A 15,849-nucleotide genomic window follows, 5' to 3' on the forward strand; every position below is an offset into this window, starting at 1 on the left:
GGTCTTTTCCAACCTGGTGATTCTATGAAGTGCAGGACCTGGCATTTGGCCTTGTTAAACCTCATGCCATGGGTCTCAGCCCACCAGCCCAGCCTGCCCAGATCCCTTTGGAGAGCCTCCAAACCCTCCAGCGCTTCCTCCCAGCTCAGTGTCTTTGCAAACTTGCTAAGGGTGAACTCAATGCCTTCATCCAGGTCATTGATAAAGATCTCTAGTGATCTCCAAGGTCTTTTCCAACCAAGCAATTCTATGATTCCATGATTCTATGAATGGCTGTGGTGGGGAGGCCGCGGGGCTCTGGTCCCAGGGGACACGGGGACACCAGGAGGAGCTCGGGTCCCCCCGAGCAGCCACTGTGCATGGGGAAAATGGCCGCAGCCTCTGGGACTACAACTCCCGTCATGCCCCGCGGCAGCACTGCGCCCAGGGGGCTCTGCGGCAGGACGGGCGCGACCACTCCGATCACGGAGAGGGGGGTGGGCGTTGAGAAATTCCTTTCCACGTAGAGATACCAATCCCCTCTTAGCTCGCTTATGGAGCCAATGAACCCCTCTCAAATACCTTCTAGATGCGGAAGAGTGTCGCCATGCCACCCTCCTGCTGCCGCTTTGTGTCTGTGCGACGAGTTTCCCCCCTCGCAACATCCTCACGCTCAGCGCATGCGCACACGCTGAGCGGGCCGCCCTTCTATACCAAGCCCACAGTGAGCGCCGCGTTCTGATTGGGCGCCGCGCGGGCGGGGCGCGCTGTGATTGGTTAGCGTTGGCGGGAGGTGTTGCTAGGAGAGGCGGGCGTGGAGGCGCGGCTCCTCATTCTGATTGGCCGTCTCGCGAGCGGAGCGCTCTGTGACTGGTCCGCGCGGGCGCGGAGGCGGGATGCGGCTTTCTGACTGGACAGCGCGAGGGCGGGAGCGCGCTGTGATTGGTCCTCGCCGGCGGGAGGCGGGGCTTGTGCGTCGCGCGGCGGCGGAGAGAGCGCGCCGTGTCCAGAAGGTTCCGCGCCGGGTACCGCGCTCGCACCGCCGCCATGATGGGCCCGCGCCCCGTTCTCGTCCTCAGTGAGTGCCCTGAGGGGCTCGGGGAGGGGCGGGGAGGGGCCGGGGACCCTTCCCCCTCGCCGCCTCTGCGGGTCCCTCCGCCAACGGGGCCTCTCCGTGACGGGGCCGCCGGGCCTGGGCCCTCCCTTACGGCCCCGGCGCCCACTGGGGCCACACGGGGGAACCCATCCCGGCCGCTTCTCTTCTGCCTCTCCTCTCCTTCTGCCTCTCTCTTCCTTCTGCCTCTCCCCTCCTTCTCCCCTCCTTCTCCTTCTCCTTCTCCCCTCCTTCTCCCCTCCTTCTCCTTCTCCTTCTCCTTCTCCTTCTCCTTCTCCCCTCCTCCTCCTTCTCCCCTCCTTCTCCTTCTCCTTCTCCTTCTCCCCTCCTCCTCCTTCTCCCCTCCTTCTCCCCTCCTCCTTCTCCCCTCCTTCTCCTTCTCCCTCTCCCCTCCTCTCTCTCCCCTCCCTCTCTCCTCCTTCTCCCTCTCCCCTCCCTCTCCTCCTTCTCCCTCTCCCCTCCCTCTCCCCTCCCTCTCCCTCTTTGCGCTTTCCCGTAGAAGCCCTTGCACCGCGGGTTTATCCCCGCGCTCCTGAGACCGTATACGCCGGCAAATAAAGTTTCATGTGGGGTTTTAGAAAGTAGAAAGCCTTTACTCAAGGCTGGGTTGCACGAGGGAGTGATTTCCATCCATGGTGTGCAGCCACGCAGGAGCTGGGACAGGAGAGATTTCCTGCTTACATGCATGTATGTACAATTTCCGGGAATTTTACACCTATTCTTTTCCAAGGACTCATTTTAATGTTATTCTGAACTTCACAACAGCCAAATCTCTTGCTAATTTGGAGCTGGGCCCAGCTCTGCCTAACCTTGCGTTTGAGATGGGGAAAGACTGCAGACTGAGGTGATGATAGAAGATATGGCTGTTTAGCACAGACCAGTCTGACTGCAAGATGTTGACACCGAAAATGACAGCAAATTAACTCTCTTAAGACTCCTTTTGGAGTATTACGAAGCAAACATCTTTTAATCAGGCCTGAGATGCACGAGAGAGTGATCTTCGTTAATTGTGTGCAGCCTGACAAGAGCTGGGACAGAAGAGATTTCCCACTTCTGTGCATAGGGATAAATCTTCCCAAAAATCTTACGCCTATTGTATTCTTTTCCAAAGATTCGTTTTAACGTTATTATGAACTTCACACCAGTCAAATCTCTTCCTAATTTGGAGCTGGCTCCAGCTCTGCTTGAGCTTGCGTTTGATGTGGGGAAGAGTAGAAACAGGTGATGATAGAAGAAGGCGCATCTGTTCAGCAGAGGTCACACTGAACACATTGTTCACACACACAATGTTATCATTTCCAATGAATGAACAGTGTCTGGAAAAACACTGTTGAAAGAAATGTGCTATGAAAAGCTGTGCTATCAGAGAGGCTTTCAGTCTACCTTTCAAAAAATAGAATTACTTGGATTAAGATTTAACTATTTTATCTTGAATCAAAATATTCCACTTTTTGTAAAAGTAACTACTTTTTCTATGACTCCTCGCCCGCTTTGTGCTTTCCCATTGAATCCCTTGCACCAGGAGATTCTCCTCCTGCTCTGTTTTTCTCAAGGGTTTTTGTTCATCCAAGTTGCTGAACCCTCGCCCTCCGTTGCATCCCTCGGTCTTATTCCTTGTGCTGCTTTTACTGTTGTTTTCTTCTGTCTTACAACCCCGTGTGCACAAACTCCTGCTCCTGAGCTAAAGCCGTGCTCCTCTTGTCACAAAAGAAAAGCAGCGCTGAGCCTGGAGGTCCTTTAGGACAGATGGGCTCCAAACAGGGCTGCCTGTGCCAGAGCCGTGGGGCTCACACTGATAGGTAAAACTTCATCTTAAACTGACATTGGAACTTGCTGTGCATGAGGATCCGTCCCTTGCTTTGTCTGAAAGTGGCTGCATGGCAGCGCCAAGGCTTTGTGGAATTTTGCAGGTTCCAGTGGGTCACCGCTGTTTGCTTTTCTTGGGGACAGGTTCTGATGCAGGAGTGCAAAGTTTTGTCTTGATTCAATTAGGATGCTAATGGGGAGTTCTGTTATAATAGGGGATATTGCTTTTCGCTCAGTTTTCCATGGAAGTGCTTAATTACACTGGCTTTTTTATATTCACAGAATCAGGGGATGGTTTGGGTTGGAAGGGAACTCAAAGCCCATCCAGTCCCACCCCTGCCATGGGCAGGGACACCTCCCGCTGGCTCAGGGGCTCCAAACCCCATCCAGCCTGGCCTGGAACCCCTCCAGGGATGGGGCAGCCACCGCTGCTCTGGGCAACCTGGGCCAGGGCCTCCCCACCCTCACAGGAGAACATTTCTCCCCAAGATCTCGTTTCAATCTCGCCTTTTTCAGCTGAAACCTGCCCCCCTCGTCCTCTCCCTGCACTCCCCGATCAAGGGATGTTGGTTTTCACTCAGTCTTCCATGATGGTGCTCTCTTACAGCAGTTTTTTCTATATTCACGTTGTAAACTCTTAATGCAGAACTGGTGCTTCAAGTGTGGTTGACTGCGAGCATCTGGGACGCATTGGTGGCATCACTGCTTTAGTCTTGGGCTGCTAAGTAAGGTCAGATGAAAGTTATCTTTGTATTCCAATATTTTATGGGGTTTTTTTTGTGCTTTAGGTCAGAATATGAAACGTGAGTCTGGAAGAAAAGTCCAGGCTGGAAACATCACTGCTGCTAAGGTACCATACCCTCACGTCCAGCTTTTTCCATCCCTTTTTATAGTCTGTGTGTATGTATTTATATATTTAAGAAGAAAAACCTGACCTGAATTGTGTTTTCTCTGGTCTGTGTGGATCCAGAGCAGAAACAGCCCAGTGTGGATCCAGAGCAGAAACAGCCCAGAAAATGAATTTTCAGTGCTAAGAGGGGCAGCATAACTGGAGATCGAGGAGTTTAACCCACCGAAACCTCTTTCTTTGCAAAATCTGAAAGTACTGGTTGTCACATTGAATTTAGTTAATAACTTTTGTGGTGTTTGTGCTCTTCGCATCCTTGTGTTCTCGTTCTCACACCGTTCAACTGCAGGGTCATCAGGGCACTTTAATCTTGCAGTGGCTGCTTGTTTCCCATAGACTCTGCTTTTTTGGACTCCACAATGCCCTCCTGCGTTGCCTCATTTCTTTTGTCTCTCCTAGACTATTGCTGACATTATCCGGACGTGTTTGGGACCAAGAGCCATGATGAAGGTAAGAACTTTGCAGAAATACCTGTGCTGTGACCTAACCGGGAACACTGTGTGTTTTCCATCAGTGCAAACTTTCTGTTCTCTTGGCTACAGATGCTTCTGGACCCCATGGGTGGGATTGTGATGACCAATGATGGCAATGCTATTCTGAGAGAGGTAAGATTCTCCTGAAGGATTGCCTGGGCTGTGGGTTGGAATCTTCCACGATACGTAGCTGTCAGTGGGATGATGTTGTTTGAACTGGATGATCTTTAAGGTCCCTTCCAACCCAAACTATTCTATGGTTCTATGATCCTGTGCAATATTCTGAATTAAAAGAGCTTGTTTCTGGTCTCAAAAAGGAAGAGAAATCTTTGCTGTAGCTGGGCAGAATGCTTGGATTGTTTTGAAAGGTGTGGTATTTGTTCCACTGAGCAATACAAGAAGTTTCAGCTTTTATGTTGTGGCACAAAACCAAACTCTTTGCTCCTATACAGATTCAGGTGCAGCACCCAGCGGCCAAATCGATGATCGAGATCAGCCGGACTCAGGATGAGGAAGTCGGAGATGGAACCACATCTGTGATTATCCTTGGTAAGGGGAGTCAGCGAGACAGACACTTTGTATAGGGTTAAGGCTGAAGTTTGTCCTTTTTGCTTCTCGGTGAGTGTGCATTAATGAAACAGATCCTTGTTATTTCCCAGCCCTGATATTAATAGGGATTTTTACCATGGAGGAGAATGCTGCATTTGTTAGACCCTTAGGAGATCAGCTCTATGTCTTGGGAAGCTGTGGTCTTCCCCCGAGATAAGCACAGTTAAGGATGTAGAAAGGTTTAGGTGCCATTTGAGCTCTCTGCTTGGGTAGGAGATGCTTTTTGTCTGCTGTGCTGTTCTACTGTCCTGACTGTTGGTTGTTCTGCTGACTTACCTGATGTTTTGGGTTTGTTTTCAGCTGGAGAGATGCTCTCTGTGGCCGAACACTTCCTTGAGCAGCAGATGCACCCGACTGTGATCATTGGGGCGTATCGCAAGGCTCTGGATGACATGATCAGTATCCTAAAGAAGATCGGGTAAGTGTGGGCTTGGGGACCTAAAAGGGGCGTGGGGTCCCAGTGCTGCTTAAATAGAATCATGGAATCATTATGGTTGGAAGACATCTTGAAGTCCACCCATCAGCCCAACCCCACTGTGCTGACTGAACCATGTCCCAAAGTGCCACATCTACATGTTTCTTTAATACCTCCAGGGCTGGAAGCTCCACTGCCTTGGGCAGCCTCTACCAGGGCTTTACCACTCTCTCAGTAGAGGACTCTTTCCTTATATCCAGTCTAAACCTCCCCTGGTACAACTTGAGGCCATTTCCTCTCATGCCATCCCTTGTTACTTGGGAGGTGGTGATCCCTCAGGGAATCCAGTTAGTGAAGGATAACTGAATACGATTGGAAAGGGACTTGGTGGGGTTAGGAGCAGATCGCAGTAACACTCAGTTTGTTGTTTGGTTTTTCCTTGCTGTCAGCACTCCAGTGGATGTGAACAATAGAGAGATGATGCTTAAAATCATAAAGAGTGCGATCAACACCAAGGCAATAAACCGCTGGTCTGACCTTGCCTGCACCATTGCTCTCGATGCTGTTAAGACTGTGGAGTTCGAAGAAAACGGCAGAAAGGAAATTGATATTAAAAAATATGCCAAAGTAGAAAAGGTGAGCATGTCCTGAGCGGTTTCTGACCGGTGTGCCCCTTTCTTGTGTGTGAAAATCCAGGAATGAGCTGTTCCTAGGATGCGGTGGGGAGAATTCTGTGCTGCTGATCTGCAATTCACAAAGACAACCCTTAAATATCTTTTATTTCAGTTGATGCTGTCAGGTGTGCTGCTTCCCAGCAAAAACAGGGCAGGGTTATTTCAGCTCTTTTGGGATATTTGTTAAAAAGATCATCTAAGTTTCACTTGGCATCTTCCAACCACATTGACGGGCAATGGGATGTGAGCGGTTTCTTAAGTTTTTTCATGGCTTTTAGTAGAATTATGGAATCACTGAGATTGGAAAAGACCTCTAAGGTCACCCAGTCTCTATGGGTTCTGCATCAGAACCTGTCCCCAAGAAAAGCAAACACCTGGCTCCAACCTTTCCAGGAGCTGCAGGGAGCAATGAGGTCTCCCCTCAGCCTCCTCTTCTCCAGGCTAAACAGCCCCAGGGCCCTCAGCCGCTCCCACAACCCCTGTTCTCCAGCCTCTTCCCCAGCTCCATTCCCTTCTCTGGATGCCCTCCAGCCCCTCAAGGTCTTTCTTGGAGTGAGGGGCCCAAAACTGAACCCAGGATTCGAGATAAAGCCTCCTCACCACCAAGTCCCAGGGGGACGAGCCCATCCCTGCTCCTTCTGGCCACTCCATGGCTGATCCAAGCCAGGATGCTGGTGGCCTTCTTGGCCACTGCTGGCTCACGTTCAGCCGCTGTCACCCAGCACCCTCAGATCATTTTCCAGCTTTCCAGCCGCTCTTCCCCAAGCCTGGAGTGTTGAATGGGGTTTTTGTGGCCCAAGTGCATGTCCCGCACCTGGCCTGGTTTTCACTTCATGCAAGCCAGCAGACTCTGAGAATTGACTTTGGTTGGGACCCAGGCAGATCATGGTTGTGTGGAAGCATTTTCTTTCTTGGCATGTGGGATGGATGATGGTATTCCTTGAGCAAACTGACTTCCCTTGTTTTCCTGCTTTCCATGACTCAGATTCCCGGTGGTTTTTGTGAAGACTCCTGTGTTTTGCGTGGAATCATGGTGAATAAGGATGTCACTCATCCCAAGATGCGTCGCCTTATTAAGAATCCACGCATTGTCCTTCTGGATTGTTCCCTAGAGTACAAGAAAGGAGAAAGCCAGGTAAAGCTGGTCGCGCGAGGGCTGTCTGCAGTGTTAGGTGCCGTGAACCAGTCCAGGTGGGAAGTTATGTGGTGGAGGTTGGTTGGTCAGACTTGGTGAAGGGTTGGGAGGAACATGGTGAGGCATTCATGCCGCTTTCTGTCCAGACCGACATTGAAATAACGCGGGAGGAGGACTTTGCCCGCATCCTGCAGATGGAGGAGGAGTATATCCAGCAGATCTGCGAGGACCTGATGAGAGTCAAACCAGACCTGGTCATCACGGAGAAAGGGATCTCTGGTAATGGCACACGTCATCCTTCTTTGTGTTGAATTTGTAAGGTTCCTGCTCTGTTAAATGCACCATTCAGTAGCTTTAAAACAAACCAACACCACAAAGAGCCCTCCAAACCTGATTTTGAACAGGACCCTGGTTTGATTTTTAGCTTTTGCAGACTGTTCTTTGTGGCAGGCATTGAAGTTGGTTCTTGAGGTTGTCTTGTGAGCGTGGGCACAAAAATGTTCTGCTTTTCCAGCACTTGGAAATGATACCAAACCATGAATGAGGATGAGTAGCAAACCATGAGGAGCTGCGCTGTATTTTTGCCTTGCAGCATGGTTTAAGCAACTGCATTTAGTTTTTTTCCTTCCATAATAACCTTTGTTAGTTTAAAGATACGTAAAGTTTGTCTTGATCCCACTGATCCATCAATAACATTCCTAAAACCTCGTTCCAGACTTGGCCCAGCACTACCTGATGAGAGCCAATATCACTGCTATCCGCAGGGTCAGAAAGACGGACAACAACAGGATCGCCAGGTAAATGCCATCTCCCCGCTGGAGCCCCTTCTCCCTGCCTGGAATATGCAGTTTTCCTTCTTATCTCACCCCGATTCCTCATTGAGAGCATCTGACTTGATCATTTGCGTTCCAGGGCATGTGGAGCTCGCATCGTGAGTCGCACGGATGAGCTGCGGGAGGATGATGTGGGAACAGGAGCCAGGCTCTTTGAAGTTAAAAAAATAGGAGATGAGTATTTTGCCTTCATCACCGACTGCAAAGACCCCAAGGCCTGCACCATCCTCCTGCGCGGAGCCAGCAAGGAAATCCTGTCGGTATGTTCCTCCTGTTCCACCTCCCCTCGGCATTGACCCCTTCATGGTGTCAAAAAAGTTGATGCTTCCCACTGAGAAGCTTTCGTGTGCACCTGAAGTGAGTGCAGGTGTCACCCAGCTTGTGGGGACACCTCCCCCTGGATCAGGGGCTCCAAGCCCCATCCAACCTGGCCTGGAACCCCTCCAGGGATGGGGCAGCCACCGCTGCTCTGGGCAACCTGGGCCAGGGCCTCCCCGCCCTCACAGCAAAACATTTCTTCCTAAGATCTCATGGAGAAAGGGATCTCTGGTAATGGCACACGTCATCCTTCTTTGTGTTGAATTTGTAAGGTTCCTGCTCTGTAAAATGCACCATTTGGTAGCTTTAAAACAAACTGACACCACAAAGAGCCCTCCAAACCTGATGTTGAACAGGACCCTGGTTTGATTTTTAGCTTTTGCAAACTGTTCTTTGTGGCAGGCGTTGAGGTTGGTTTTTGAGGTTGTCTTGTGAGCGTGGGCACAAAAATATTCTGCTTTTCCAGCACTGGGGAATGATACCAAACCATGAATGAGGATGAGTAGCAAACCACGAGGAGCAAACCGTTCCTCCTCATCCTCTCCCTGCACTCTCTGATCAAGAGCCCCTCCCAATCTTGTGGGCTGGGCTGTCCAGCAGAGGCCAGACTTTTGTCGCGTGGTGGAAATGGTGCTGTGGGCTGTGTGGGAGTTCCCTGAAGGCAACAATCTTTTCCCACTGATCCCTGCTTCCTTGCTGATCCCTGCTTCCCTGCCGTTGCAGGAGGTGGAGCGCAATCTTCAGGACGCCATGCAGGTTTGTCGCAACGTTCTCCTGGACCCGCAGCTGGTGCCGGGAGGGGGAGCTGCCGAGATGGCCGTGTCCCACGCACTGACAGAGAAATCCAAAGGCATGACAGGAGTGGAGCAGTGGCCCTACCGTGCCGTAGCCCAGGCTCTGGAAGTCATTCCCCGAACGCTGATCCAGAACTGCGGCGCCAGCACCATCCGCGTGCTGACCTCGCTCAGGGTAAGACGTGCGGCCTGCGGTTGCAGAAGAGGTTCGACCCCTTCTTGCTGTGTCCTGCTGTGTGGATCAGTCCTTGGGGGCAGCTCTTTTGTCGCTGCCGGGGGTTTTACGTTGAAGTAACCTTTGTGGAAGCAACAGATCCGTGGGAGGCGATGGGAAGGCTGTTGTGGGTTTTTGCATTACCTGGGCTGCAGACAATTTTACCAGCTTTGTTGCCAAATTTGAAAGCCCAAAAATGGAATTGAATTGCTGGCTTGAGGCACTGAAGCTTTAAAAGCAAAACAAAGCCCTGGGGGTGAAGAAACCCAATTTCATGTTTGGGATGAAATTGGAAGGTGCAAGAGCCTTCTCTTCTCCAGGCTGAACAATCCTGACTCTCTCTCCTCGCTGTTTTCTGGAGTCCTTGCTTGGTTCAGGTCTCTGGAGGTGAGTTTTCTGTCCTATTCTCTTGGTGTTGACCTGTCGTTCCGCTCGCAGGCGAAGCACACGCAGGAGGGCAGCCAGACGTGGGGGGTGAACGGCGAGAGCGGAGCCCTGGCCGATATGAAGGAGTTGGGAATCTGGGAACCCTTGGCTGTCAAACTGCAGACCTACAAAACGGCGGTGGAGGTGAGTGGGAAAGAGAGCTTGGGAGCCGTCTCTGGGCTGGAGGAGTGTTGGGATGTGGTGCTGGCATTCCAGGGATGCAGCACTGGCAGAGCTCGTGTTTGAGCTTTTGGAGGAGCTGGTTTTTTTCATCTTGGGGCTAAAACTTGGCAGTTCATCCCACCTTTTCCTGCAATCCATGCAGAGCATTTTCAGGGTTAGGCTGGAGCCATGGCTGAGCAGTTCGGTGCCAGCAAGTGTCCTGGGAGCTTCTATCCTTTGGCTCTGCTGAGCTGCCCTTAACAATCACGCTTGGAGTGTTGGATCAGAACAGTTCCTTGGAGTGAGCCCTGTCCCTTTCCCGTCAGTCAGCTGAGAATTGGGGTCCCTGGAGCTGCCGGCTGCTCTTCCCTGCTCCATTCCCTTCCCACAGTGCCATGTCGCTCTGTGCTGTGCTGAGAGAATCCTTGAACCGAGGGCAGAGGGTTCCTTGGTGGGAAAGACGAGGGTATTGGGAGGTTTGATTCCCTTGTGTTTGGTGATCCTGATTCCCTTGTGATTGGCGATTTTGATTCCATCGCAACTGGAGGTTTTGATTCCATCGTGACAGGGGGTTTTGATTGCGCTGTAGTGGGATCTGATCCTCTCGCAGTGGAGTCTGATGGTGTTGCAATGGAGGTTTATGTGCTGTGATGGGTTTTATCCCTTGGGACTGGGTTTTATCCGTTGCCCTGAGCTCCTGGCTAATGAGGCACCGGATTTCTCCCCAGACTGCTGTCCTCCTCCTCCGCATCGACGACATCGTCTCGGGGCACAAGAAGAAGGGCGAGGAGCAGAGCAAGCAGCCCGCAGCGCAGGAGGCAGCCCAGGAATAGGAGGGTCCCAGTTGGCACTGGGAAGAACTGGGAGAAGGCAGGAACAGGCTGGGCTGGATTGGGGGCGGGATGGGGAGGGGCTGGTGTCGAGCCCCTGCCCCGGGGGATGCAAATGGTTAATTTAAGGACTGTGATTCCACTGTTGCCTCAACAATAAATCACGTTGTTTCACTCCTTTGTGCGTTTCGGGGTTGGGGGGAGGGGGGGGGTTGGGGTCCCTGAATCGGGCGGCGGCGCCTTTAAGGGGGGGCGTGGCTTGCGCTGTCACGTGACCGTCCGGGAGGCCAACATGGCGGCAGTGGCGGTGGCGCTGCTGCTGACGGCGGCGGGGGGAGCGGCGGCGGCGGCGGGCAGGAGGGTGAGCGGGACCGGGACCGGGACCGGGAACGGGAACGGGAACGGGAACGGGGGAGCGGGAGGGATGCCATGGGGGTGTGGGAAGGAGCAGCACCGGGACCGGGGATGGGGGAATAGGGGCTGGAACGGGGGGAGCAGCGGTGGGAACGGGACCGGGAGGAGGGGGAGGAACGGGAATGGAACCGGGAGCGGGGGGTAGGACCGAGGAGGGGGAGAGAGAGAACGGGGCTGGGACGGGACCGGGACCGGTGGGTGAGTGGAGCCGGGGACGTGGGGGGAGCGGGGCTGGGATGGGGGCAGCGGGGCTGGGATGGGGGTGAGGAACAACGGACCGGGGGTGGGATGGGGGTGAGGGACAACGGACCGGGACTGGGATGGGGGGCACCGGAAGGAGACCGGGACTGTGAGCGACAGGCAGGGCTGGGGGCGCCCGGGGGCGGGTGTGAGTGTGGTTGGGGGGCAGCGGGGCTGGGAGGGGCAGGTTTGGGGGACACCGGGGCTCCCCCACTCTCTCTGCATCACGACCCGTGCGTGGGGCTCTGTCCCTGTGTGTCTTCTGCCCCCTCGGAGGCCAAATCCTGCTCCGAGCTGGGGGCTGGAGCCCTCCCGAGATCCCGAGCGTGTGGGTTTGGGGAGGAGAGGGGCTCTGGGGTCACCCCTATGTGGGGACCCTGTGCTGCCACCCCTCCCGATGCCCGTCTTCCCTGCCAAGTCCCCGGGCGGCCGCGGGCCAAGGAGGCGGCTCACGGCCGGAAAGCTGTTCCGAAACCACTGGATGGGAAGTGCTGAGCAAGCTGGGGCTGTGGTGGGGCCCCATCGTCCATGGCACTCACGTGCCCTCGTCATAGAATGGTTTGGGTTGGAAGGGACCTTAAAGATCATCCCATTCCACCCCTGCCACGGGCAGGGACACCTCCCGCTGGCTCAGGCTGCCCAAGAGCCCATCCAGCCTGGCCTGGAACCCCTCAACCAGAATTGCTCTGCACTGCGTGCGATTGAGCCCTCCGTGACCTCTCCGTGCTCCGCAGGTGTCCATGCAGTACAACCCCGGCTGGAACAGCTCCTCGGTCAATCTGCTCCATGTGCGGGCGGTGGGGCCCGCGGACACCCTGCACTACGTCTGGAGCAGCATCGGAGCTCCTGCTGTGCTCCTGGTGGCTACGGAGAGCGGGAGCAGCTCCTTGCGTGTCAACTGGAGTCAGCTGCTCTCCCCGACTCCAGCGGGCGCCGTCTGGATTGACCCTCCCAGCAGCGTTGTCTACTCTGCCGCCGTTGTCTTCACCAAGGTAGGAGTGAGGAAGGTGCCGCTGCTCCGAGAGAGCTGCCCCGGGGTGAAGGGCGTGAGGGGCAGAGCTGATCCATCGGCAGCGTTCCTGGCCGTGTCTCGTCTTGGTTGTGTCTTCCTTGAGCTCCAAAACGAAGCTGCCTTGGCCAAATGTCTCAAAGCACCATTTCTGGCCAAGGCAGCTCCTTTTTGGTCTCTGTCCTCGCCGTGGTGGCGGCAGCAGCTCCTGGATGGCTGCACAGAGCGGGGCTGACAGCCCCTCTCCTGTTCCTCCTCCGTAGGTGTTTGAGTACAGGGATACCAAAGCGCCAGAAGAGCTTTTCTACCCCACTTATGACCTCTCCGACTTCTCCTGGGACAGCATCAATCACACCCTCAACCACACGGCGCTGACGGCCGAGTTCAGAGGCATCCCAGCGACTGATCCCGGTGGCAGCTTCTCCAACGGCAGCGTGGCATTCCGAGTGAGTTCTGAGGGAAGTGCTGGCTGCCCCATCCATCCCTGGAGGGGTTCCAGGCCAGGTTGGATGGGGTTTGGAGCCCCTGAGCCAGTGGGAGGTGTCCCTGCCCATGGCAGGGGTGGAACTGGATGGGCTTTGAGGTCCCTTCCAACCCACACTATGATTCTACGAGTCCGCAGCGGCAGAGATGCTGTGCTGGGATGCTGTAGGGAGAATGCAGCGAATATTGTGTCCAAAGCATCTCGTGGAGAGGGGATGTTGCTCCCTGGGGGCTCAGCTGGTGATGATGCTGTCCCACATCCTCACAGGTGACAGCCTACGAGGCCGGTGGCCGGGATGGGCCCCTGCCCAGCCTCCTGCACACGGCGAACAGCTCGAAAGTGGAGTTTATCCTGGCTGGGGTGGCTCCACGGGGCAACAGCTCTCGGTTCACGTTGGAGGTGGCCACGGTGGAGGAGCTGGAGGTGGCCCAGAAGCTGCGCTCCGTGCGTTCCATCGACGACGAGTACACTCCCACCATCTTTGAGGTGAGTGTGGGGCGAGCGCTGGGCTCGGGGACGTTCCATGCTGCTGGAACAAGGCGGGAGGAGTCTGGGATGCAGCCCGGGCATCCTCCACTGCACCTCACCTTGGCACGGAGACCATCCCTGTCCTTGTTTCCCAACCAGATGCTCTCTCTGGTTGCCGAGTCGCAAAACGACAGCTCCACGCTCGGCTTCCTGCAGTGGAAGGCAACAGCCTACGGCTCCCAGACCCCGAGACGCGAGGACGGCATCCGGTGCCGCTCGGAGAGCCTGCGAGCAGCCAACTGGACGTTGCCCGTGTCCAGCATTGTCCGAGCCTACTTTGGGGAGGGCGTTGGCAGCACCTACACCGTCAGTGCCATCAACATCTCCTTTGGTGGGGAGGAAGGAGAGGTTTACCAGGAGAAACGCTACCTCAGCTGGTGAGTGGGGTGTGTTGTGCCCGGTGGAAAAGGACCTGGGAGAGCTGAGCGACAGCGGCTGAACAGGAGCCAGCAGTGGCCAAGAAGACCACCAGCATCCCGGCTTGGATCAGCCATGGGGTGGCCAGCAGGAGCAGGGATGGGATCGTCCTCCTGGGCTTGAATCCTGGGTTCAGTTTTGGGCCCCTCACTCCAAGAAAGACCTTGAGGGGCTGAAGCGTGTCCGGAGAAGGGAACGGAGCTGGGAAGGGGCTGGAGAACAGGGGTTGTGGGAGCGGCTGAGGGATCTGGGGCTGTTCAATCTGGAGAAGAGGAGGCTGAGGGGAGACCTCATCGCTCTCTGCAGCTCCTGGAAAGGTTGGAACCAGGTGGGTGCTGAGCTCTTCTCCTGAGGAACAAGTGATATGACAACAGGAAACGGCCTCGAGTTGCGCCAGGGGAGGGGTTAGGTTGGATATGATGAAAAATGCCTTTACTGAGCGAGTGGTGAAGGCCTGGCAGAGGCTGCCCAGGGCAGGGGGGGAGTCTCCATCCCTGGAGGGACTCAAAGCCGTGTGGCCGTGGCACTTTGAGACACGGTTTGGTCGTCACGGTGGGGCTGAGCTTATGGTTGGACTGGACGAGCTGTGAGAGCTTTCCTAAGTGTAATAATTCCATGATTCCAAATGCTGCTCTCCAGCCACCAATAACTTGCCACGTGGAGAGGTGCTTGGTCAGAAGATTCCTCTCTTTGATAATGATCTCCTTCCAAAAGTCCATGTTCCCTACGATCCCACAGCCAGGAGTTTTGCAGTTTATTGATGCGTTCCCTCACCTCTCTCCTTGGGGAATCCTGATCTGAGCCTATCAGAGTGGACAATCCCAGCTATTCCGGCCGCTGGACGCGGCTGTTCCCATCTCCGTGCCTGATCTCTCATCCCCTCCGGCAGGTCAGCGCTGCTGGGCTTTGGGCAGCCGCCCATGGACACCTTCTCCCCGCTTGTCATCTCCATCATGGCCGTGGCTCTGGGCACCCCTGTCCTGATGCTCCTGGTGGGCACCTGCCTGGTCCTCTTTGCCCAGAGGAAACGCTACTCGGAGTACGAGCCCATCAACTGAGCAGGATGGACCCCGGAGAGACCCCCGGGATCCTTCTTGTCACTGCTGGAGGGGCTCCAACGCCTGCTGCCTCCTCTCTGTCCTCCCCTCCATCCCTGAGGTCCAGGATCAGAAGGGACCAGGGCAACACGGGCAACACTTGCCCACATCCCAAATCCCCCCATCCTGCTTCCGATGACACTTCTTCCTCTGGTTTTGCCTCATCCACCCATCCAGCCAAGGGAAGCGATTGGTTGGAGCTGATCGGGATCGCCTTGAGCTGTGGAGAGATCCTCCTTCTCCTAAGGGATAAAACCACTGTTGGGGCTGTTCCCCATCCTCTGCTGCTTCCAGGGTGGCTCCAACCCAGGAGCGGGGCTGGAGGATGGGGCTGGAGGAGATGTGCGGGGTGTCCTCTGCTTCCCGCTGTGCCGGGAGCATCCCAGAAGAGCCTCCCTCAGCCCCACTGGGGCTCACGGACTCCTCAACCCCAGTTCTTTCTGCTGCGCTGCCCTCGGTGAGGGTGCAAGAGGGAAACCCGGGGCTGCTTGAGCTCAGGAACGTCCTGGCAGCTCATAAGTTGCTGCTCCAGACTCGTTTTCGGTTATCCACAGCCTTTGGCTCTGCGGTGCTGGCTTGGAATTGCTCTCCCGGTGCTTGAAGCCGTGGTCTGCGGCTGCTCGGTGTTGGCAGAGGCTCCGCATCCCTTCGGGCTGTGCTGGGCTTTCACCGTCTCCATCACTGACTTCTCTTTGACCAAATAAAGTGGATTTCTAAGAGCAGTTTCTTGTGGAATCGCTGCAGGGTGAGCAGGAGGAGAGCGGCTCTTGGCTTTGCCGGAGTTAAACGGTGCTGGAGCTCAGCAGGAGCCAAGGTAGGAAAATGCGGAGGGAAGGGAGGCTCAGTGGTGCTCGGGGTGGTTTTGCCCCTGAGCTCTGTCTCTTCTGGGAAGTGCATTCCAGAGCCTGTTCTGGGCGGCAGTGGGAGAACTCCCACCACATGGCGTTCCGAGATGGGAGCAGGGACAAGCC

General features: G+C 55.0%; 2 protein-coding genes across 2 annotated transcripts; both read left to right on the forward strand.

The window, feature by feature from the left end:
• Nucleotides 1–935: 935 nt before the first annotated feature.
• On the forward strand, nt 936–10,779 carry CCT3 (chaperonin containing TCP1 subunit 3). Its single transcript, XM_009561240.2, has 14 exons — nt 936–1,057; nt 3,688–3,749; nt 4,206–4,256; nt 4,349–4,411; nt 4,732–4,828; nt 5,189–5,306; nt 5,753–5,939; nt 6,963–7,112; nt 7,259–7,391; nt 7,828–7,909; nt 8,025–8,205; nt 8,987–9,232; nt 9,710–9,841; nt 10,588–10,779. Exons 1-14 carry the CDS (start codon nt 1,027–1,029, stop codon nt 10,690–10,692), a joined length of 1,638 nt encoding a protein of 545 aa, XP_009559535.1. The 5' UTR covers nt 936–1,026; the 3' UTR covers nt 10,693–10,779.
• A 181-nt stretch (nt 10,780–10,960) lies between these two features.
• On the forward strand, nt 10,961–15,605 carry GLMP (glycosylated lysosomal membrane protein). Its single transcript, XM_054050769.1, has 6 exons — nt 10,961–11,050; nt 12,078–12,335; nt 12,616–12,798; nt 13,104–13,322; nt 13,464–13,741; nt 14,671–15,605. Exons 1-6 carry the CDS (start codon nt 10,982–10,984, stop codon nt 14,837–14,839), a joined length of 1,176 nt encoding a protein of 391 aa, XP_053906744.1. The 5' UTR covers nt 10,961–10,981; the 3' UTR covers nt 14,840–15,605.
• Nucleotides 15,606–15,849: the final 244 nt, after the last annotated feature.

This window comes from Cuculus canorus, chromosome 28 (genome assembly GCF_017976375.1).
Source record: "Cuculus canorus isolate bCucCan1 chromosome 28, bCucCan1.pri, whole genome shotgun sequence".
NCBI lineage: Eukaryota > Metazoa > Chordata > Aves > Cuculiformes > Cuculidae > Cuculus > Cuculus canorus.